This window comes from Phalacrocorax aristotelis, chromosome 4 (assembly GCF_949628215.1).
Source record: "Phalacrocorax aristotelis chromosome 4, bGulAri2.1, whole genome shotgun sequence".
NCBI classification, from domain to species: domain Eukaryota; kingdom Metazoa; phylum Chordata; class Aves; order Suliformes; family Phalacrocoracidae; genus Phalacrocorax; species Phalacrocorax aristotelis.
This window is the reverse complement of record NC_134279.1, coordinates 44,922,595-44,944,997: the sequence shown is the minus strand read 5'-3', so window position 1 is coordinate 44,944,997 and position 22,403 is coordinate 44,922,595. Positions and strand designations below refer to the sequence as shown.

Genomic DNA, 22,403 nt, shown 5'->3' with positions numbered 1-22,403 from the left:
CTGCAGATGCAACCATCACAGTCAATACTTTTATTTGAATGACACCCATACCAAAGTGTTTTTCTTTCATAACAGTCCATTTTGTCTGCCTAAAAGAAAACAATATTTCAAAAATATTGTCAATGTATCAATTTTAGGAACATGTTTCATTATATTTTCCTGTTCACTTATTACTAAATTACTTTCCTGAAAATATTTTCCTCTGTTTTCCTTCAGCTAACATAAATGCGGATCTGTATTTTGGCCCTTTTCCCTTCCCTAAACAGCTTTACACAGAAATACGTGACAGAAATAAAAATAGTAACATCAGAAATAAATCAGCTAACAGTATTTACCTGAGTTAAGGTTTCTCTAGACTACTTGTAGTTTTGCTTTTGGGAACTGGCTGAAGCCAAGGCCATGCTATTACTAAAGTCAGACTCAATACTGCATTTTATTATTTTGTGACTTCAGTAGTAAAGGATAATATGTTCCTTTTGTGACAACCTTTAATTCCAAAGCCTGTGCATCAGTTTGTTATAATAAAAATAATGTTGCTTCAGGCTTTTTAAATCAGCTTGGGTACGCTTACAATTTATGCGTGCCTACAAGCTTGAGTTTGTCGCACATGAGGTCCAAAATCTCTTCTTATCACAAATACAAGACCAGCAACATTGCTTGTAAAGTGTAATTGAGTTTGGCCCATCATATATTGAAAAGGAGTAATGACAATGAGCTGAAAAACTGGAAAAATAAATAAATAAATAAACAAACAAAAAACCCCAACCAACAAAAAAAAGAGTACTGTTTATATCCAATTCCCCTGGTAGAAGCAGAAGCCACCTTTTTTTAACCTTGTTCAGATGTAATAGCTGGTTGATGATCGTAATCAGCCCTGAACACAGATCGGTGCATTACGCTGACAGCAGGTGAGCCTACAGACCTGAAAACAGCCAGACCACTATGGCAATGTGTCAAATAGCTTTAAACTATTGCTAATCATTTATAATGAAAAGCTTGAACGGCAGGGGCAGAATTAAGAAATTGTTGTGGTTTATGATTTCTATAAAGCAAGGCTTTTTACAAATTCTTCTGAAAGCTATTTGCTGTAGTAGATATCAAAATGCACCCTTTCCAGAAACGTCTCTGTGCCATTATGACACTTTTGACAGAACCATACGTATTAACAAGGTGGCACGGAATGATGCTGCACTTGAATCTCATGAGCATACACCATGATTGCCTTTGAACACGCTTTATCTAGTGCAGCCCCGGCCCAGGGCACTGCTGTCGCAGGGCCAGCCTGGCTCAGGGTCTCTGCCGGCACCCACCGCACAGCCCCATCCCCACACCCCCACCGCGCAGCCCCGTCTGTCCCCACCACCGCACAGCCCTGCCCCACCACCGCACCGCCCCATGGCCGGCAGAGCTCATCTCTGGCACTCCCGCACCGGTCATTTCATGGAGCGGTTGTGACCTCCACACAAGGAGGCTGGCTTTAACACACAACCGGACATACAACAGATTTAAATTGTATTTTAATCTGCATTGGGGCTTGGCCTTTGCTGGGAGGCATTTAGGCTTTGTTGGCACAAAACCATCCCTCGCTCCCGAAGCCTCTGCCAGGGCCCAGTGCCTGCACAGTGAAGCGCCTTCCCTCGCGCCACCCACAGGGGTGACCATCCCCCTCAGCGCCGCTCTCCGAGGGCCGGAGGCCGTATCGCTCCGCCGCGGCCGGACCGCCTGCGCATGCGCCGCTGTGGCGACACTGTGGGCACTGGGCCGGATGGCCATGGCGGCGGGGGTGGCGTGCGGCGAGCGCTGGTGGCTGGGACTGGTGGCGCTTCTCTTGCTCGTCGTGCTGCAGCCGGCGGGCGCCGCCTCAGCCCCTGCCCTGCCCGTAGTCATCAACACCTGGGCGTTTAGGAAGGCCGCGGAGACAGGTGCTCCGGCGGGGACTGGGCCGGGTGGGGCGGGCGGTGCCGATCGCTCCCTCGCTCGGTGCTTCTCCTGCTGCGCCCCCCTCTCCCCGCGGCTGAGGGGCCGGCGGGGGGGCTCTGAATGTTGGTGCTGCCTTAAAAAGAAAGTCATTCTCTTAGGCGTGACCACGCGTACGTGTGGCAAAAAGAAGCGGGTCGTGAGCCTGCTCCCGTTAGCGGGCTGTGGCTGCGGCGGGCCCGGCTCCCCCCGCCCGCCTGCTCCCCTCACGGCTCCCAGCGCGCCCCGGCGCTCCGGCCTCGGGGGGCTGGGCCCCGGGCCGGCCGTCGGGGTGCCGGGTTACCCCTGTGCAAAAAGCGGCCGAGCCCCTGAGCTTGTGTTCGCGTCGGTGGCGCTCCGCCGCTCCCCGGGAAGCTGCAAGCAAATGGTTTCATTTTAAAGGTTGGGGTAAAATGCGTTTAAAAAGAAATGGGGCGGCGGGTATGAGCTATGGAAAAGCTAGATTAAAAACACTCTTCCGCCAGCAATGTGGTTTACTCTTGTGGCTGTTTGCAATGGTGACTTGTTTTTAATGGTGCCCTTCCAAGATTCTTTCTTGCCCCCAAAGGTTTAGATAGCTTTGAATATTATGTTCTTAGAGTTCTGTGTTGTTCTGTGCTATTGACAGTCAAAGCAGGTTTTCCTATGGTGACATAAATTAGCTGAGGATACTGACGCTCTACTCTGCAGTGTATGTATGTACACACTGGGGAGTGAGGGGCTGGAGAGCAGCTCCGCGGAGAGGACGTGGGGGTTCTCACTGACAGCAAGTTGAACATGAGCCACCAGTGTGCCCTGGCAGCCAAGAGGGCCAACCGAGTCCTGGGGGGCATCAGGCAGTGCATTGCAGCCTGTCGAGGGAGGGGATTGTCCCGCTCTGCTCCGCGCTGGTTCGGCCTCACCTCGAGTGCTGGGTGTGGTTTTGGGCACCACAGTGCATTAAGGATATAAAGTTACTAGAGAGTGTCCAGAGGAGGGCCATGAAGTTGGTGAAGGCTTTAGAGGAGAAACTTGTATGAGAAGCGGCTAAAGTCACTTGGTTTATTCAGCCTGGAGAAGAGGAGACTGAGGGCAGGCCTCATCGTGGTCTGCAGGTTCCTCACAAGGGGAGGAGGAGGGGCAGGCGCTGGTCTCTTCTCTCTGGTGACCGATGACAGGACCCGAGGGAATGGCAGGAAGATGTGCCAGGGGAGGGTTAGGTTGTGTTTTAGGAAAAGGTTCTTCACTCAGAGGGTGTTGGAGCACTGGAACAGGCTCCCCAGGGAGGCAGTCATGGCACCAAGCCTGACAATATTTAAGAAGCACTTGGACAACACCCTCAGAGACATGGTGTGAATTTTGGGTTTGTCCTTTGCAGGGACAGGAGTTGGACTTGATGATCCTTGTGGGTCCCTTCCAACTCAGGACATTCTATGATTTTAAAAGGCTCGTATGCTATTTTAGCATAGTTGGGTTGTACATAACTTCATATTAGGGAAGCCTTGATAGAGAAATAGGTTACCTATAAAGCCTTGTATAGTTCAGAAGTGAAATACTGGATGAAAACTGCAAGGCCCTTGCTTTGCAGCTTTTGAAATCTTGTGTTAAGGCTACTCACAGCAATCAAGGTAATAGGAGTTGGAGCAGTACTCCTCACACTGAATATTATAATAAAGACAAGTATATGAGGAGTTGCATGCTAAGTATTAAGCCTTACTTTTTCCTTGATGCAGGTTGTTTCATGCAGTTGCATACAGCACTTCTGCAGATGAGGCTTCTTGAGATGGTTGAGACAGTGTAATACTTCTGCAAAAGAGCTGGGCTGTATTACTTTTGCTGCCTCCCCTCTGCTGGGTCTGGCAGATGATGGAGCACCAGAGCCAGCACAGGAGGAAGAAGCAGATTGCAGCTGTCAATGGCAGCAAGCTCAGACATCTTGGAAAATTTTGCCTGAGGTCCAACTTTGTGAAATGTCATATGCGCAAAGCCTTCAGGCCCAGTTTATTCAAGTTGTGTAATTTGGCACGTCTGCAATGTCTTGCAAAACTGCATCATCAGCTAGATAATAAAGAATAGAAGACTAAGGGTTGAACAGGAGAATGTGGAAACTGTAATTCCTTGTATATTGCTTCCACTTTCTTTTTGTTCTTGTGTAGTTACTGATGTAGGTTTAGATCTTTTAGATCACTGTATGGTTTAGATCTTTTTATTCTGCAGCTGGACGCTTAGTATTCCATATGAAGTTTTTGAGGGCTGCTTGTTACAACTGTTTTTTCCCTGACATAAAAGTTTTCCTTCCCCTTCTCCCTCCCTTCCAAAAGGCTTCAAATAAACATTGATAAAGTAATGGTTTGTTCTGGGCAGAGGTTATTTAATACACAGAAGTTGTGATGATTGTTAGTAAATAACATCTTCCCCGTCAGAAAAAAAGCTTAATTTCCCTGTCAAAAACTAATCAGATGTGCAAGAAAAAAACATTTCAAAAAGTAATGCTTTATATTCTTTTGAATAAGCCTATATTTTGATTTTATTTCACCTATAAGTTATAGCTTACTTTTTGTATTTTTTATTTGAGGACTATACTTTCATAGGTCATTTCTGTAGTAGGTCACTAGAGGAGGATGATTGCACCTATACAGCATCACAAGCCATGAACAGTAATGGGGTGTTCTCTCCTGAGCTTGAAGCAGGCGGGCGGTGCTGCCTGGGCAGGAGCTGCCCACCATTGGTGACTGTTCCTGGCCCTCCAGGGGCTGGGAAGGAGAGAGCACAGGCTGAGTGGTTTGTGGCCCTTTCTTTGGAAAGATGAAGAGGCCCCATATTGGGCACCAAAAAGGACTGTCATGGTTTAACCCCAGCCGGTAAATAGGTACCACACAGCTGCTCGCTCACTCGCTCCCCCCACAATGGGATGGGGGAGAAAACGAAGAGTAAAAGTGAGAAAACTCACAGGTTGAGATAAAGACAGTTTAATAGGGAAAGCAAAAGCCACACACACAAGCAGAGCAAACAAGGAATATATTCACTACTTCCCATGGGCAGGCAGGTGTTCAGCCGTCTCCAGGAAAGCAGGGCTCCGTCATGCATAATGGTGACTTGGGAGGACAAAACACCGTCACTCTGAATGTCTTCCCCCACTTCCTTCTCCTTTCTCCAGCTTTATATGCTGAGCATGACGTCATATGGTATGGGATATCCCTCTGGTCAGTTGGGGTCAGCTGTCCCAGCTGTGTCCCCTCTCAGCTTCTTGTGCCCCCTCAGCCCACTTGCTGGTGGGCTGGATGAGGAGCAGAAAAGGCCTCGACTCTGTGTAAGCACTGCTTAGCAGTAACGAAACCATCCCTGTGTTATCAACACTGTTTTCAGCACAAATCCAAACCATAGCCCCATACTAGCTACTGTGAAGAAAATTAACTCTATTGTAGCCAAAACCAGCACATGATTCTTCATGTCCATCTTTAAAACATTCCTTAAAGCAGTAGTGGAGACTGTTTTCACTGCTGACATTTAATTATTTGTGTTGATTGCAGCTTGGCGAGTACTGCAGTTGGGAGGTTCTGAGCTGGATGCGGTTGAGAAAGGCTGTGGTCAGTGTGAGATTGACCAGTGCGATGGGAGTGTGGGATATGGAGGAAGCCCAGATGAAAGTGGAGAAACAACCCTGGACGCAATGATTATGGATGGGTAAGAAAACTATAGGAATAATGATGCCTGTAATTTTTACCATGCTTTAATGTAAGGGTTGTTATGGAGTTATTGTTGGTTTAGGGCTGACTGTGGGACAACTTATATGTTAACTTGTGTAACTAGGAAAAATGCTTGTCTAATTGGTGCAAGAGTAGCTAAGCATGTCTGTTTTGAATCTTCACATGTAGTACAGTGATCCAGCTCTAGATATAGCAGTTGCAAAGCAGATGGTTTGTAGTGTTATAAGCTTTCCCTTTGCATTCATTCCATAAATAATCCACTTCTGGAGCTATTGTCTTTTATACTTTAAAGCTGTCCTGATTAAAAAGTAGTTGGAATTTTGTGGTTCATGTTATGAGTTTATGTAACAAAATGGTTACTCTACTGAAAATATTACTGTGGATGGAGTTATTGTTACTTAAACATCCCCATGCCTGTGAAAGGAAGCAATATATGTATGAAGCTCTTCCCTACTAGTGTGATGCTGTCTATGGCATAGAACAAATAAAGCAATAAGTTAAAGGAGCAAGCTTTCTAATTTAGATAAGAACAGATTTTGTCTAATAAAAATTGTACAATTATTATTGGTTTTGTAATAAATTTTAACTATTTCTTGTTTCCAGCAACACTATGGAAGTTGGGGCAGTTGCAGATCTCAGACACATAAAAAATGCAATTGGTGTAGCACGAAAGGTCATTGAATACACTAAGCATACATTATTAGTGGGAGAGTCAGGTAATTATTCCTTTAACTGTTTCCAAGTCGTACCCTCTTTTTAAAATGCTTCCTGTTAAAATTGCCATATATTAATCTTGGTAATATAGGTAGAAGGATTCCCTGACAATCAAATGAATCCAGTCAAATAATTCAGAAGTATTTACTCTCTTATTATGTGTGTATGAATTAGGTTTTAGTTCATTATTTGGACATGAAAAGAAAAATACAATTTATGGTCTTTCCATAAATTTAACTGTAAATATTAACTTGTAATCCCAAGGTATTTCTAATATTGCTGATATCAAAGGTATCAAAGATGATTTGATATAAGACACTACAGAAGCTGTTAGATGTAAACATTTCATTTAAAACTGTGGAATAAATTTTTCTAAGGAATGACAGAATTAATAGACACTAAAGTTACATTTTACTATTTTTGTGTATATTGAGCACGATTCTAGTATGTCATAAGTAAAAAAAATTAGAACTTGAATGTAAAACATTAGATTAGGGGCTGTACTCCTAGGCACAACAAAAAAGTGATAGCAAACTGGAGGAATAGTTGAGCTTTTAAAATATGAGCTGCTGCTCTTACAATAATAGTGGTTTCAAAAATGATGTACATTCCAGGGAGTAGTGGGTGGAAGGTTACTTGGCTCACAGTTAAGGACTTCTAAAATGTATGTGCCACTTCTAAAATGTGGAGATAGGTGTGGAAATTGACATCTGAACATTAAGGGTGAGTCAAGTGCTTTGAAACTGATAAGAAAAGATAAAATATTCTTGAAGGAATTAATGTGTACAGAATGATAGAGAAATAAGTGTAACAGCAGTTTTTTGATAGAGTAAAATAGGGCAATAGAGGGAGGTGAGGACAGCATTTGACAGAAGGCCTGAAAAGAGAGAGAGAGATTTGCAGATTCTACTTAATTCTAGCAGTCGGCCATGATTAGGTTAGTGGCTTTGGTAAGAGAGATTTCACAGGTGATGCTGAAAAAGGAATTGGTCAGGTGTTAAATAGAGGAGGAAGAAATACTCGTAATACTGCTTACCCCATCACTGGTAGTTATCAAAATATTTTTGATTGGTAGAACGAGCAGAAAAGATAAGGAAGATGAAAAAATGGAAGAATTACAGTGCTCATTTAAAAATATGTTTCCAGCATAAGAAGATAGCTCTTTGCATCATGGGGTCATGTGGATGAGGCTGTTACGCTGAGTCCTTGCTGTCAGTGAGAACTTCCTCAGAAGAGATTTTCTAGCAGTAATGGCAAAAGAAAGATGGGATGTATCTGAGTAAAAATTAGAGATGGTGATAAATGTTAGTGAATGAATCAAAGTAGTGAACAAATTGAGAAAGAATAATATTTCTTGTCAAGAAATGTATTTTCTGTGAAAATAGGAACTTGGATAAAGGAAACCAAAGTTGTCATTACCAGGTGAAGACTGATAAAGAGAAAATAGAGCTGTAGCTTCAGAGGAATACATTTGAACCTTCAAATCAGCATGTGAGGTAAATGACAGTTTATTTCACCAGAAAAGCTAGCTAGAGTAGTAAAACTTTTTCATACAAACGTATATGATCTCTGCAGGCTTTTTTTATTCAAGATGCAAAATTGCTGAGGTTATTAGTTATTTTTTTCCTGATAACTAAAGTGTACTTTTATTTGAATATATTTATTGATATAATCCAGAAGAGATTGCCTCTCTTCTAAAATGTCCTTTCCATGAGTGGTTGGCACTGGAGAGGAGGCAAGCTGTGGCACGCATTACTTTTAGTTAGTTGATAATTTTAAAATATGTGAGCGGTACATAGTTCCTGACACTAAAGTTCTAATGAAAGTAAATCAAATGTTTGTTTTCAGTATTAAGAACATGGATGGAATCTGTTAGAGTGCCATGGCACCTGAATAGTCTTCACAGTTCTGTTTACTTTGACACAAACAATTGAAGTTTAGGTATTTTAGAACCTCTGGTACATAGAGGACTTGCGGAAGAAGATGTCTTACAGATTCATAGAATGGTTGAGGTTGGCAGGGACTTGAGGTCTTCTGGTTCAACTCCCCTGCTCAAGTAGGGCCACCCAGAGCTGGTAGCCCAGGACCATGTCCAGATGGCTTTTCTATATCTCCAGGAATGGAGACTCCACAATCTCTCTGTGCACAGCCTGTGCCAGCGCTCAATCACCCTCAGAGTGAAAAAGTGTTTCCTGCTGGTCAGAGGGAACCTTGTGTGTTTCCATTTGTGGCCATTGCCTCTTGTCGTGTCACTGAGCACCACTGAAAAGGTCCTGGCTCTGTCTTCTTTACACTCTCCCTTCAGGTATTTATATACATTGATGAGATTCCCTTGAGCCTTTTCTTCTCCAGGCTGAACAGTCCCAGCTCTCTCAGCCTTTCCCCGCAGGAGAGATGCTGCAGTCCCTTGATCACCACCACCTTTGTGGCCCTTTGCTGGGCTGTGTCCAGTATGTCCGTGCCTCTCTTGTACAAGGGAGCCCAGAAGCGGACCCACTGCTCTGGGGGTGACCTCCCCAGTGTTGAGTAGAGGGAAAGGATCACCTCCCTTGACCTGCTGGCAACACTTCTCCTAATGCTGGATCCCAGCATGTACTGTTCGCTGCTTTTGCTGCAAGGGCACGTTGCAGGCTGACATTCAGCTTGCTGCCCACTGGAACCATGTCTTTTCCTGCAAAGCTGCTTACCAGCGGGTGGTTTTAGCATGTACTGGTGCACGGGGTCGTTCCTCCCCAGCTGCAGGGCTTTGCATTTTCTTTCCTGAGCTGCATGAGATGCCTGTCAGCCCATTTCTCCAGCCTGTCAAGGTTACTCTGGATGCCAGCATAACCCCCTGATGTTTAAGCGACTCCTCCCAGTTCTGTAACATCTGCAAAATTTGCTGAGAGTACATACACTCTGCCCCATCATCCAGGACATTAATGAAGATGTTGAACAGTATTGGACCCCATATTGACCCCAGGAGTACACTGCTAGTTACTGGCTCCAACTAGACTTGATACCACTGATCAGAATCCTCTGAGCTAAGCCCTTCAGCCAGTTTTCAGTCCACATCACTGCTCATCCAACTAATAATACATCAGCTTCTGTATGAGGATCTTACAGAAGACAATGTCAAAAGCCTTATGGAAGTCAAGGTAGACAATATCCACTGTTCTCCCCTCATCTATGAAGCCAATTGTTTTGTCATAGATGGTTATCAGGCTGATCAACATGACTTCCCTTTTGTGAAGCCATGCTGACTACTCCCAGTCATCTTCTTGTCATTCATGTGCTTGGAAATGGTTTCCAGGCTTAGTTGTTCGATCACCTCAGTGATCAAGTTGAGGCTGTAGTTCCCTGGATCCTGCTTCTTGCCCTTTTTGAAGACAGGAGTGGCTGTTGCTTTTCTCCAGTCTTTGGGCACTTCTCCCAGTCACCGTGATAGTTTGAAGATAAAAATGGAGTGGTCTTGTGGTGACAACCACTAGGTCTTTCAGAACATGGATTTGTGTATGTGCAAGTTGCTGAAGTATTCCCTAACCTGATCCTCTTCCACCAAGGGTAAGTGTTCCTTACTCCAGACTTTCCCCCTGATCTGCAGGACCTTGGATTTTTGAAGGCTGGCCTTACTAGTAAAGAATGAGGTGAATAGGGCGTTCAGTAACTTGTCCTTTTCCATGCCCTGTGTCATCAGGGCCCTGGCCCCTGTCCACAGGTGCCCACATTTTCCCTAATCTGCATTTTGCTATTAAGGTGCTTACAGAAGCCCTTGTTGCTTTTGACATCCCTCACCAGATTCGACTTCAGGCGGGCTTTGGCTTTCCTAACCTCATTTATGCATGCTCTGACAGTCTCTATTCCTCCCAGATTGCCTGTCCCTGCTTTCACTTTCTGTATACTTTTTATTTTTGAGTTTACCAGGAACTCCTTGTTCATCCATGCCAGCCTCCTGGCATTTCTGCCTGACTTCCTGCTCATTGGGATAGACTGCTCTTGAGCTTGGAGGAGGAGATCCTTGAGTATCAATCAGCTTTCTTGGTCCTCTCTTCTCTCCAGGGCCATGTCCAATGGGAGTCTTTCAGGCAGATCGCTGCAGAGGCCAGATTCTGTTCCCCTGAAGTCCAGGCTTCTGATCTTGCTTTTTTGCCCTGCTCCCTTCTCTCAGGAGCCTGAACCCCACCATATCATGCTTGGCAGAGCAAAGTCTGCCTTTGACCTTTGCACCCCGACAAGCCCTTCCTTGTTTGTAAGTATGAGGTCCAGCAGAGCAGCTCTCCTCGCTGGCAATTCTGTCACTTGTGTCAGAAAGCTGTCATCAATGCTCTTCAGAAACCTCAGGGATTGCTTATGCCCTGCTGTGTTATCCCTCCAGCATGTGTTGTTTAAAATAGCTGTGCTGCTGATTATTGGTAAAACTAAAAGAATTGCTAGTCTTTTAACTTCAAAGAATGTCTGTACCTGTGCTTTTATCTCTTTTTGAAGTTACTTCTTTTTCAGTATTTTCATTGACTAGTAAATAAAAAAGAAAAATGTCTGATAGTGTGAGTCAGTAGGTTCTAGAAGATGAAAGGCTGAGTTAGAGGCTGTGAACACTGAAATAATTATTCAGTGAACAAAATCATTCAAATTTGATATTTAAAGTCTGAAGTCATATTGTTGCAGCATTTTCACCCAGTAAGCCAAAATTTAATAAATTGCATTATTTTGCCCCCCAAAAAACATGCAAAAAGAAGCTTTGAGAGTGATTCACATTGGGGAAGTGAAATCATTGTATCACATGAGGAAGCTGATCCTGAGACTCATGTGTGAACAGTTTTTAGCTAGTAGCAAGCTATGATGAAAGTGTGAGCCATACTCAGTGAAGAGGATGACAGTGTGGTGGTGAGAAAATCTGTCTTGGAAAAAACAAAGCTCATGCAAGTCAAACCTGATGTCTTCTTTTGCTGTTGTAGATGTAAGCCGGAATATAACCAAAACTGGTGTGTTTTTACAGCGAAGGCTTATAATGACAGTGGTGTATATAAAAATGTGTTGGTGTAGCTTTTGCTGAACAGATACAGATAACCATACTGATCAGTTCTTGCACTGTTAAAAGAGCTGCTTTCTCCATTCATTGCCTAATTTCTTTAGGAAAGGCCATAGAAAACCGGCAAGAAAGGCTGTGTATACCAACGTAGAACTGAGTGTGGTGAGGGACATTCAATGCGGAATGATTACAAGTGAGGAAAAAAAAAAAAAGTAATAATTTTGGTTATCACCTGCCAAGAAATTTCCAGGTTTGTCTCCAACAGCCAGGAAAGTTTCATAGTTGCAGTGTGCCTGACCTTTTTCCCTTCTTGTCCTAGCAATACTTAGACAAATAATCCAAATAAAAAGTTCAGAGTAAAAATGACCAACTCTGCTTCCTGGAATAGAAATAAGGCTTCAAAAGTCATGAAGGAATGACTGATAAAATTGTGCTTGTGCATGTTTACCTTAAAAAAAACAACCACCCAATCAAACCAACCTGGCTGTTTGTTCCAGAAATGGGAAAATAAATATCCGTTTAATTGAAGCTGCCAGTTTTCTTTTGCTCTGAGTGCAAAGAGCCTTTAATTGGGTCAATTTTTAAGAAAAACACAGAAAAGAGATCCAGAAATAATTGAAGGCTTTCCTTAATTCTTGGGCTGGAGAAGCTTGTTCAGCTGTGTCTTGTAGTGCCATTATTATCAAGGATATGTAATATAAATTGTTCAAGCATCTGAATCTAGCAACAGTATGTGGTACTAGGTAATATCAAAGGTATCTACAAATAAAAGATGAAAGAACAGTTAATTTCTCTACTTTTCCCTTTCCCTAACTATAAAAGCCATTCTTAAAGTGCAGCATTCTTTCATTGCTTCTGTTGGTATTTCTTTTGCTCCCTGGACACATACTATATTAATTTCAAAACAAGGAAGCAGTCACTTTTAAGGCTGCAGGGAAGAAGTGTAATATGATGTAAGCTGGTGGACTGATTTCTGCAAGTATCAGTGTTTTAGTAACAAATGTTGTGCTGCTATGTTACTTACATTTCATAAGAGACTAGCTTTTTAAGGAAAATATATGATTATTTGTATCATTTATTTAAATATTTCTGTGACATACACAGCCGAGGCCGCTCTTGCTCCAGGTTATTTGTGTCCAGTTGATAAGCAGAGTTGAATTTCTTTCTCTTTCAATGGTAAAACTTGCATGTGTTGACATAGTTACAGTGAATTGAGGAAATTTGATATTTCCAGTAAAGGGAAAGTTTGTTACTGCAGTTGTACATCACTGTAATGGCTGATACTATTCCCTGAAGACATGTTTCTCATATCCATAGAGAATGTAGAATTTCTTGATTTCTAGATAACATTACATGAATGTATGATCAAAAAATATATAAAAATGTGAAGAAATTAATAGTTTTCATTTTGTTGTTTTTCAAGCCTCCCTGTTTGCTGTAAGAATGGGTTTTCCATATGAAGATTTAACTACCCAAAAATCTCTTTCGCTGTATTCAGAGTGGCTTAATCAAAGCTGTCAGCCAAACTACTGGAAGGTACAGTGTAGTGGTGGTGGTGAAGGGGGGGTTTGGAAAGTCAGTAATGCAGCATTGCCTCTTCCTTTCAGCTGATATTGAAGTTGTGCTTTACAGTTGAAGAAAAAAAAAAGTTTTGCTTATTAAACAGAACAAACTTGGATTTACCAAGCATTTGGTAGACTTGGCAAGAGTTTTTGTGTAGCTCTTATTTCATAGGTCCTGCTGGTTTTGACCTTGCTGCTGTAGCGTTTTGGTGTGGGAATGATTTTTTTTTTTTTTTGAGCTCTAAATTTGGACAGGACTTCTCAAACTAAACAAAGCTGTGCATGTATAAATTTCTGAAAGAAATTATTACAGTAGCAATTAAGATTCTTAAATAGTTAGAGAGGCTTTATGCAGACCTGTGAACACATCAGATTAGTGCAGCTGTCTGTTAAGCTTGCCTGTTGTGGTGAGGTTGGTTTGTTGGTTTTTGGGGGTTTTTTTGTTCTGTTTTGGGATTGGTGTTGCAGATTTCTACATGTTTATACACTGTCTTCATTGTTTCTTGGATATGAAATGCTGCATTGTTGAACCATTTTAATTCTATACATATTCTGTTGTTCAGTTCAGAAAATATCTTGACTATGATACTGACTTGACAATAATTTGACATTAGTAAAACAAGCACAGTTCATCTGGCTTGTTTTTTAGCTTGAAAATTATCTTAATTTTGCTGAAGAATGAGCTTTTGTTTTTTGTTTGTTTTACCAGTCAATTGAGCAAAGGGGATCTTTAATTTGAACAACATAACTTTCTAGTAGGAAACACTTTTTTACCATGTAATACCAGAAGTCAGTCTTTATTCTTTAAGCAAAACAACTTGCAGGATTTCAGTACCACTGTAAAATTTAAGTATTGGGCATCTAATACCTGTCTAGTAGATTATAGGTATTGATTGTAGTATTTTGAAATTTGTCTGTAATGAAGCATAATATATTATTCCTGCAAATCACAAAATAATTACAGAATGTGGTACCAGACTCTTCAAAATCCTGTGGACCATACAAAAGGCCTGAAAAAGTGACTTGTAAAGAAGAACAGACCATCTCACAAAGAAGCGTTCATAATCACGATACTATTGGTAATGACTTTTGGTAACTCTGGTATTGATTTTTTTTTTTTTTCTCATTCCCCTACAGACTAAATCATGCTGAGTTTAAAGCAAAGTATTTCATATAGGCATTATTTCCTATTTATAGAGTTTTCAAGATTCTGTTACTCACGTGTTAGGGTGGAGTGCCTGAAAGTAGGATTTGGTTTTGTTCGGGGTTTTTTTTGGTGTTGTGGGTTTTTTGTTTTTTTTTTGTCTTTTCAGTGCACTGGCTGCACAGCTACTTCCTTCATTTTTTGCCTTTAGCTATTTGTTCATTCCCTTACTGCTTTTCCCTGAGATGCCTTGGCATAATTGCTTGGGCAGCTATGGATGCTTAGAAGACTGATCAAGATTAAAAATAATTATTTTTATCTTGGTTATGGTTAACTTTGGTGAAGACTCCCCTACAGCTGTCAGACCAACTTAAAAGGCTTTGCAGTGGTGCAAGAATGAGTAAACAGTTAGTCCCATTGCCAACCAAAAGCAATGTTTGTCAAACAGTCCTTAAACTTATAAAATAAAGCTTGCTTTAATTTTTCTTCTATTCTGGCTTTTGGCTAAATCAATAAATTTCTACAGGAACTACTATGCTTAAAACAGGTTAGCAGTAGTAGTCCCAAAAACTTCTAAGAGTTTACTGATTGAGGTTTGTTAGTTGCTATGCCTATAAGCTGATTAATGAGCAGATCAAAGGACTAGAGCAGTTACAGATTCATGTCTTTCAAAGCTTTATACTTAGTAGTCTTGAAACTTGCACTTTTTGGTTTAGTCTGGATTTTTCTCAGTTTAGCAATTCAGAACTTTTTGCCCAACAGTATTTGCAATACCAAAAATTCACAAGTTGTTTCAAGTGTGAATCTTTCTTCTTGGCTTCCAATCCACCCTACTAATTACCAATTAATGTTCTACAGAAGTCAGGCAACCTACCAAATTCTTAAATTGGTAGGTAGCTTTCTTTACTGGAATATACAGTCTTTAGTGTGTGCTAGAAAACTCAGAAATTGTGGAGTACCAGGATAAGAGGGGCATCTGCTAAATACAATTCAGGAATTGTATCAGTAAGTAGCCTAAGCTTTTTTTAGTAAATGATCATGCTTATATTTGTACCTCCAAGTTCTCCCAGCCTATTCTATATATAAAATGTCTCCTTGACTAACATTTTGAGAAGAGTCTTCATACAGGAAAGCATTTAGGAAGTTGGTAGGAACTGATGTCCCTCCAGTCTTTTTGCAGAGGCTAATGGTGGCCGTAGAGTCAGTGCCTCTATGCTTTTAGCTTCTACTGGTCAGGAAACTTTTCTGTGAGGAGGAGGTACTGCTTAGTGAGGCCAGGGAACTAGAATTCGGCTCTTTGAATTCTGCTTCTCGGCTCTCACTTCATACTGGAGTTTGATGCCAGCAGCAATTTCTGCCCTCTTTTAGAGAGGTGAAGTCTTTCTTTATGGAGAAGCAGCTGATCCCAAATCCTGTTTCAAGTGGCAATCTAAGCTTCCTTAATATGAGGCAGTGGCTTCCTTATGAGCACAAAATTAGCAAGGGGTAGGCTCATCCACACATTTGATTGCCTGTCATGTAATTCTTGTTACTTTGGTAGATAGTATTTCACCTTCTGCCAAATTTAAGCTCATCCTTCTGACTTTTGTTTTTTTTCATCTCCCTCAAGCACCATTTATAATTTCCAAACTTCATTGTTCTCATGGTACTGGTGCAGGATGTGGTGACACCCGGTACTAGTTCTCTGCTGGTTAAAATAAGTGCTTATCAGGAGACAGTGACTGCTTGTGCAGCAGTAACGTACAGCTCTGAATGGTGTGGCACTCAATGTTTTAGATTCCTTTTTGCTGTCTTTTAATACATCCAAAAAAGTTTCCAAATGTGTTTTAAAAAGAACTTGTTTTCTTTAAGAGTACAACTGTTCTGTATTTCAGGATATCAGTAATTTGAATAGGTGTTTGTGTTCTGTTTGATAACCATAGTGTCAATTTAATAAATTTGTTAGGAGTGTTTCTGAATATGTTTCTTCCCTGTTGAAAATTTTAGGTATGGTTGTAATCGGTGGGAGTGGAACCGTTGTGTCTGGGACATCTACTAATGGTGCAGTCCACAAAATTCCAGGGTTAGTGTCTCTGGTATTACAAAAAAGCTTTTTTCCCACCTCATTTCCTATGTTAAGTTTATCTAAAGGTTATATGTTTTAGACTGCTACAATCACAAAATGGCCTTGCTTATTTCCAGGTGCTGCCCTAAATCTTAATATTGAAAAACTGGTGCAGGTACAAGAAGACTTGTGTGGGTTTGAGGGAATGCTTGTTTTTCAGCTTGCTTAATTCACCATACAGATACAGACCAAAACAACTTGCGCAGTTGTGAGGCAACTTGTAAGGCAAGGACCAGAGACAAATAAGCATTTCGGAGAGGTACAGAGTCTCCAGAGAAATGTACATATAGGCCCAGGCCTGTATTTTGTCTTTGAGACTTTTTTTCTACCCAGTTAGGAATCTTGTCTGTCAACCAAGTCAGGCAACTTCTGGATTTGGCAACAAGTTATTGAACATACTGATGTCCCCAGCTGCATACTGTCGCCCACTGGCTAAACCTTACTGCCCTAATTATAGTCAGTATAATAACAAACAGTTGTGCATTGGAGGTGGATTAAGCCTCAGGTCAATCAGGTTATCACAGACCACTTTTTATGAGTAGTTTTAAGACAAGACTTCTGACTGCAGTGGAGTGACCTCTTTACAGGTTCTGATCTCCTGTGGATTTAGCCACTAACCCAGCTGGAAGCACTAAGGGCGACAAAGTTAAAAGTGTGCCCAGCTCATAAGAACTTGCTAGTATCAGGCCAAGAGCTATTACATTAATGCAATCCCACTGGAATTAGTAGATTATAGTTTCCTGTAGTTTCCAGTTTTTGGTTTTTTTTCTATTGTTCATTACAGCCGTGTAGGAGATTCTCCGATAGCTGGAGCAGGATCCTATGCGGATAGTACTGCTGGAGGAGCTGCAGCTACTGGGGATGGTGACATCATGATGCGCTTCTTACCCAGGTTTGTCCTTAGGGCAGACTTTGCTACCATTCTCTGGCAAAATGTGAACTCAGCGAATGAAGTAATTGTTTAAAAAGGCAGTCTGATTTACTGGCTGCTGAAGTGGGAGTAGAGGAAGGAATGGAAGGGGAAAGAACAGTAACAGAATCAAGTCATCCTTATGATCTGTCTTAAAAGAAGTGACTTCTTAAATATCTTGATGACAGGTGCCTTAATACTGCCAAGCTGTGAGCAAACAGGCAGCAGGTAATGAGTATGTTCCCAGCCTGCATGGTTTTTAACAGAACTGATTAGCTTTCTCTACCGAAGTGCTTTGTTGTGTGGGAAATAAGCGTTATAAATTGTAGTAAGGATGAGGGGTGAGTCTCCGATTACTCAGGAGGGTGGGGAGGTGTCACTGTAACAATCCTCTGTAATTGTATCTAATTTGAAACTGGAAGAGGTGTTTTAGTGCTGTTGTCACGGTTGCGTGACCTGCGTAAAATATGGCTGTTTTCACCACCGAGTCTTCACAGCCGTTCTTCTAGGTCAGTCTCAGCAGGAATGAGTTATGGAAGTCCATGCTGAACATAACGGGCACTGATGCTTGAAGGAATATATAGCAGTGGTCTTCATATTACTCAGGTGCTTTTTCTGAAACTTAGGCAGTTATGAATGCTTACTAGCTGTTGCATATTTACAGATGTCCTCAACGAGTTTCAAGCTGTTCCAAGCCAGTCTTGAATAAAAGGCAATTGACAACTCCATGAATTATCCTGAGGTATCAGATACCAACAGTAGTAGTGAGTTGAGCGCCACTATGAGGTTAATCAATAAAAGCTTAGTTTAGCAGCCTGAAAGATTTGGCTGTAATGCTGAAAACTTTCTGTGTTGGCACCAACAGGTTTTAGAAAACATCTTGGACTAGGTGGTTAATCACAGGTGTCTTGTAGATACAGGTCTTTCCTAATTCCATGTTATTTAGATGTTCCCATATGAAAACAAAGAACAGAATTGACCTGCCAGAAGTGAAGGAAGTGTCAAATAAAGGGCAAAAATTGCTAATATTTTCTGTCCACTTTCTCTGAGATAGTAACATCTTGCTGAGTTTTTTGATTAGTGAAGAGACCCCTGTGAAATATAGCTCTATATTCAGATAGTTGTCTTTATATTACTTGAACCTATTTGATTGTTAGAATAAATCAAAGATAATAGGGAGTCTCAAAATGCAAGGAAAGCTCTCTTCTGCAGTACTTTGATAGTGTTAACTATAGATGTTATCTACAGATGAGACTTAGTGAATGCATTGGTCTTGGTATATGCATTTCATCAAAACAAAATCTGATGTTGTTTGCTTGTAAGTTATATTATGTGTTATCTTTTAATCCTCAGGTTCTAAAAGAAAATGACAACAGAAGTAATTTTTTTGCCTCTCAGGACATTTTGGAAATGCAACTGATTCATCTCAAGCAGTGCCCATATAGTCATTTGTCTAATGATACTGTAGATACAAAGGAGTTTGGTTTTGATTACTCTTTCATTTAGAGTGAGATTTTATTTTTAAATTGGCTTGCAAAAAATTTGAAAGTGGCTCAGGGTCTTGATCAAAATATTCTACCTTCATATTCATGAAATAAAGAAAATGCGTCAACTTTGAGGTTTCCAGAAACTTAAGTTTTCAGAAACATTTTTTAATGCTTACTGAAATCAATAATTTATCAATAATGTAATATCAATGTCAATTTTCTTCAAAAAATTATCTTGACATTGTCCTTTCTGAAAACCAGTAATAACTTTTAATGTCGAACTTAATCATGCGATGAAAAAATGAAAGCCACTAACTCTTTATCTGCTTCTTTGCAGTTCTTTAACTGATCTGTTGCTTAGCCTCTCCTCCTGCAAACGATCAGAGAGTTATTCCAGACTTGGTCCTGCCTTAGAATGATAGATGGCCTAGGTGACATCTTGCAGTCCGTTTTAGTCCTGTTTCTAACTACTTTTCATGTAGAACTTTAGTAATAATTGCCAGTAGGATGTTTGAGTAAAGGTTATTTGTCACGTGTTTCCATTATTCAACGAAATCAAGGTGTCTCAATGATGTTTTAGAATATATAACCTGAGTATGACTAACTGTCTGGGTGTGGGATTGGTTTTTTTTAGTTATCAAGCTGTGGAGTATATGAGGATGGGAACAGATCCAACAGTAGCCTGTCAGAAAGTTATTTCCAGAATCCAGAAATACGCTCCAAAGTTCTTTGGCGCTGTTATATGTGCCAATACAACTGGAAGTTATGGTATGTACTTTGCTTAACAGACAAAGCCTGTTGACTCTAACTAGGTCACAGAAGTACGGAACCGAAGGTGGGTTTTAAAGCAGAAGTCTTTAACTATTTTTCGAACATTGTAGCAATACTGGCCACTCATAGCATCAAATGCTGGTTAGCATTTGTTAGCATTAGGGCAGCTGTGTCCTAGTGCAGAATTGGGATATTTTCATTCTTCCTCTGCATTTTGATGTCTTAGAGTTTCACAAAATTTATGCAAGTCTTAGTAAAAATAAAAAATATTTACAACCTTCATATGTTTTCCTGGACTGCGTATGATTAATTTGAAGGTTTTAAACGAGGAGGCTTATGCCTTCCCTAGATACAGCAGAAGACAGAGGGAATGCAAACGTTAAGCATAGGTTCAAAGCAATCCAAGATCAGTCATTGTGCCAGGCATCTCATTAGTGAACTCTTAGATCAGGAGGAAATACAATTTGCTAATCAACGTGGCTTATTTAGTTAGACTGCTTATTGCTGTTCTTTGATCTCTTATTTCCCATAGTTCTGTGTTTAAGAGATTAGTGTTGGAGGAACTCATTAAGTTAATCAGGATTGAAAAAGAGAGAGAAAGAGATTTTCCTAACTTATGTTTTGAATTGTATTATAAGGGCATTAATTACACTACAGCAGTCAGTAGCACTGTATTTTTACTTAAAAATTAAACACTTTCAAAATGTCTTGGGTTAAACAGATTGTAAAAGAATAATTACGCCATTGTAGTAGAATTAGTAGCTGGGTCTTTAGATGATGAAGTACAATGACAAAGACACTAATCCTAAATGTAGCAAATTATACTTCTTGTTTTCCTTCTTTCCTAGGTGCTGCATGTAATAAAATTCCAGGATTCACTCAGTTTCACTTCATGGTTTCTAGCCCCTTGCTAAGTCAGCCAACGGAGCAAGTAGTAGATTGCATTTAATTTCTTTTGTCTAAACTTAGAGGAGGAAAGTGCTGAGGTTCCCCAGGTGTTACTTTTTAAAAGGGTTGTTTATTTTCACTGTTGTATAATCATGTGAACAGGTACAAAGCTATGTTGATGGTACAGCTGCTACTTCACTGTTTTTAATATCTTCTGCTATATTATGGCTCTGTGTAGCACAACAGCTAAACTTGTAGTCTCCTAATGGAATTATCTTGGAATGATTGTAGACTGGTACTATAATCTAAAGCAAAGTTTAAAAAACTGATTCTATGTAGTTTGAGGGAAGCAATCATAGCTGCAAAATTATAGTTACCACTGACAGTTTCACAGTTAGCATAAGCAATTCATCTCTGTTTAAAAATCTACATCAAAGTGAAATGGCTGAAATTGATGTGTTTCACTACTGAGGTCTCTCAAGTCATTAATTTAGTAGGCATTACCTTACATCCCAACTCGATTTTTAAACTTTTGCAAACCTGAGAATCAAACTGTGGTTCTAAGTACCACAAAAAGTTCTCTGTTGTGTATTTACTTCTGAGTAATGCCAAGTTTCACCTGCTTTTTGGGGAAAGTAGAGCTTTGGTCACTAGAAAAGAAACTTTCAAAGAGAGCTCATAAAGTGGACAGGTGCTCATACGCATGCAAAGAGACCAAGTGTCTAATGGCTGTTAATAGTCTTTTTGTCATAAGGACTAAGTAGTGAAAGGTGAGGAATAGCAAACATTGAACTGGACCTTCACTTTGCTATTTAAAAACATATTTGGCAGAAGTCTGGATAAAGGGCAGGGAGCGGGAGGGGGTCGGCCTCTGCACGTGAGACTTACTTTGAGAATATTTAATAGTTGTTCTAAGATTTAGTCCAGGTTTTCTTTTCCCGTGAAAAGAAAATTGCATGCAAATGCTGACAACCAAGGAAGGGGGGTTGAAGAGTAGTGGAGCAGATTTCAGAGCTTTAATTAAGAGATAAGGGGCATCTCCTTGTAGACATAACATGTTTCACAAGAGCTGAGAATACGTTATAATGGAGAGGACGTCCAAATGCTCCTGGTAGTACAAGCCTTCAAGAAGTATTGCGTTGACTCTAACTGGATGTGAAGACAGGTGGAAATCTTCCTGTCACCTTTTTCTTTGCAGTGGAAGTTATGAATCTTAATCACAGTGATTTCCTTGTCACTAATGTGCTGTGCACTTGCCCTTTCCTATAGCACACCTACCCCTGCAAAGGAGCAGTTGCATACCTAGAGCATGACAGTTACCTACAGCTGATGAAGCTGGTTTGTCACTTTCTCTTTCGGTGCCCAGAGATACCAGAATTCAATTGTAATAGAACTTCAGCATCTTGAGGATTGTTCCATGGGTATTTGAAGACCTGTTTGATCATTTTCTTAACTTGGTGGCTTGCTGATCGTTTGATTGCATCTTTGCTAATCTTGAGCTAGGAAAAGTTAAAAGGGGGGAGCAAGTAAAATGAGCGTGTCTTGTAATAAACACTAATTATTCTTTGTCTACTTGAATAAAATAATTGGGTAATAAAAGCACACCTTAATGTGTCATTTATAAGTAAGGTTTTTAAGATGCTTGTGTACTGTGCTTTAGAATGATTGCTGCCTTTGAAATCTTTGAAAGTTGGAAAAAAACTAGTTTAAACTAGAATAGCCATTTTTCATGGTCTGCTGTTGACCTTCATCAACAAAGTAATTTATTTGGTGATTCACTTCTGTCACTGGATCTTTAGAGCATCTTGTAGCATAGAGTTCACTGTAGGCCACAACAAGCTTTAGTCAAAGAAGCTCTTACTGAATATATCTGTAGTGCTTTAAGATAAGTTTTCTACCTGTCCTACCTACAACCCTTCTGCCATGACTGCTGTATCTTCAGATAACTCAGGCAGTCGAGTGCAAGTAGATAATAAAATCCCAATGGTCGTTACTTCGGAGATAGCATTGTGGATTGTGAACATAGGTGGTTCAGTACTGGCAGCTGAGTGGTAGCGTCTCAAACTGCTGCAGCTGAATCCACCAGGATTCATTTCTGAGAGAGGTTGGGAACACCCATGGCTTGTTTTCTAGCATGCTTATGCTGCTCTGGTAGCTAATGTATGCCTTTAGG

At 40.8% G+C, this 22,403-nt stretch overlaps 1 protein-coding gene and 1 non-coding gene across 2 annotated transcripts; both read left to right on the top strand.

Annotated features, from left to right (window-relative positions):
- Positions 1-1,723: 1,723 nt before the first annotated feature.
- AGA (aspartylglucosaminidase) lies at positions 1,724-21,834 on the top strand. The gene is made up of 9 exons (XM_075091176.1): positions 1,724-1,922; positions 5,466-5,619; positions 6,246-6,358; positions 12,788-12,900; positions 13,891-14,005; positions 16,057-16,132; positions 16,959-17,066; positions 19,206-19,339; positions 20,191-21,834. Exons 1-9 carry the CDS (start codon positions 1,766-1,768, stop codon positions 20,289-20,291), a joined length of 1,071 nt encoding a protein of 356 aa, XP_074947277.1. The 5' UTR covers positions 1,724-1,765; the 3' UTR covers positions 20,292-21,834.
- On the top strand, positions 4,509-4,718 carry LOC142057001 (small nucleolar RNA U3). The gene has a single exon (XR_012660513.1). It is a non-coding gene; the product is annotated as a small nucleolar RNA U3 (small nucleolar RNA).
- Positions 21,835-22,403: the final 569 nt, after the last annotated feature.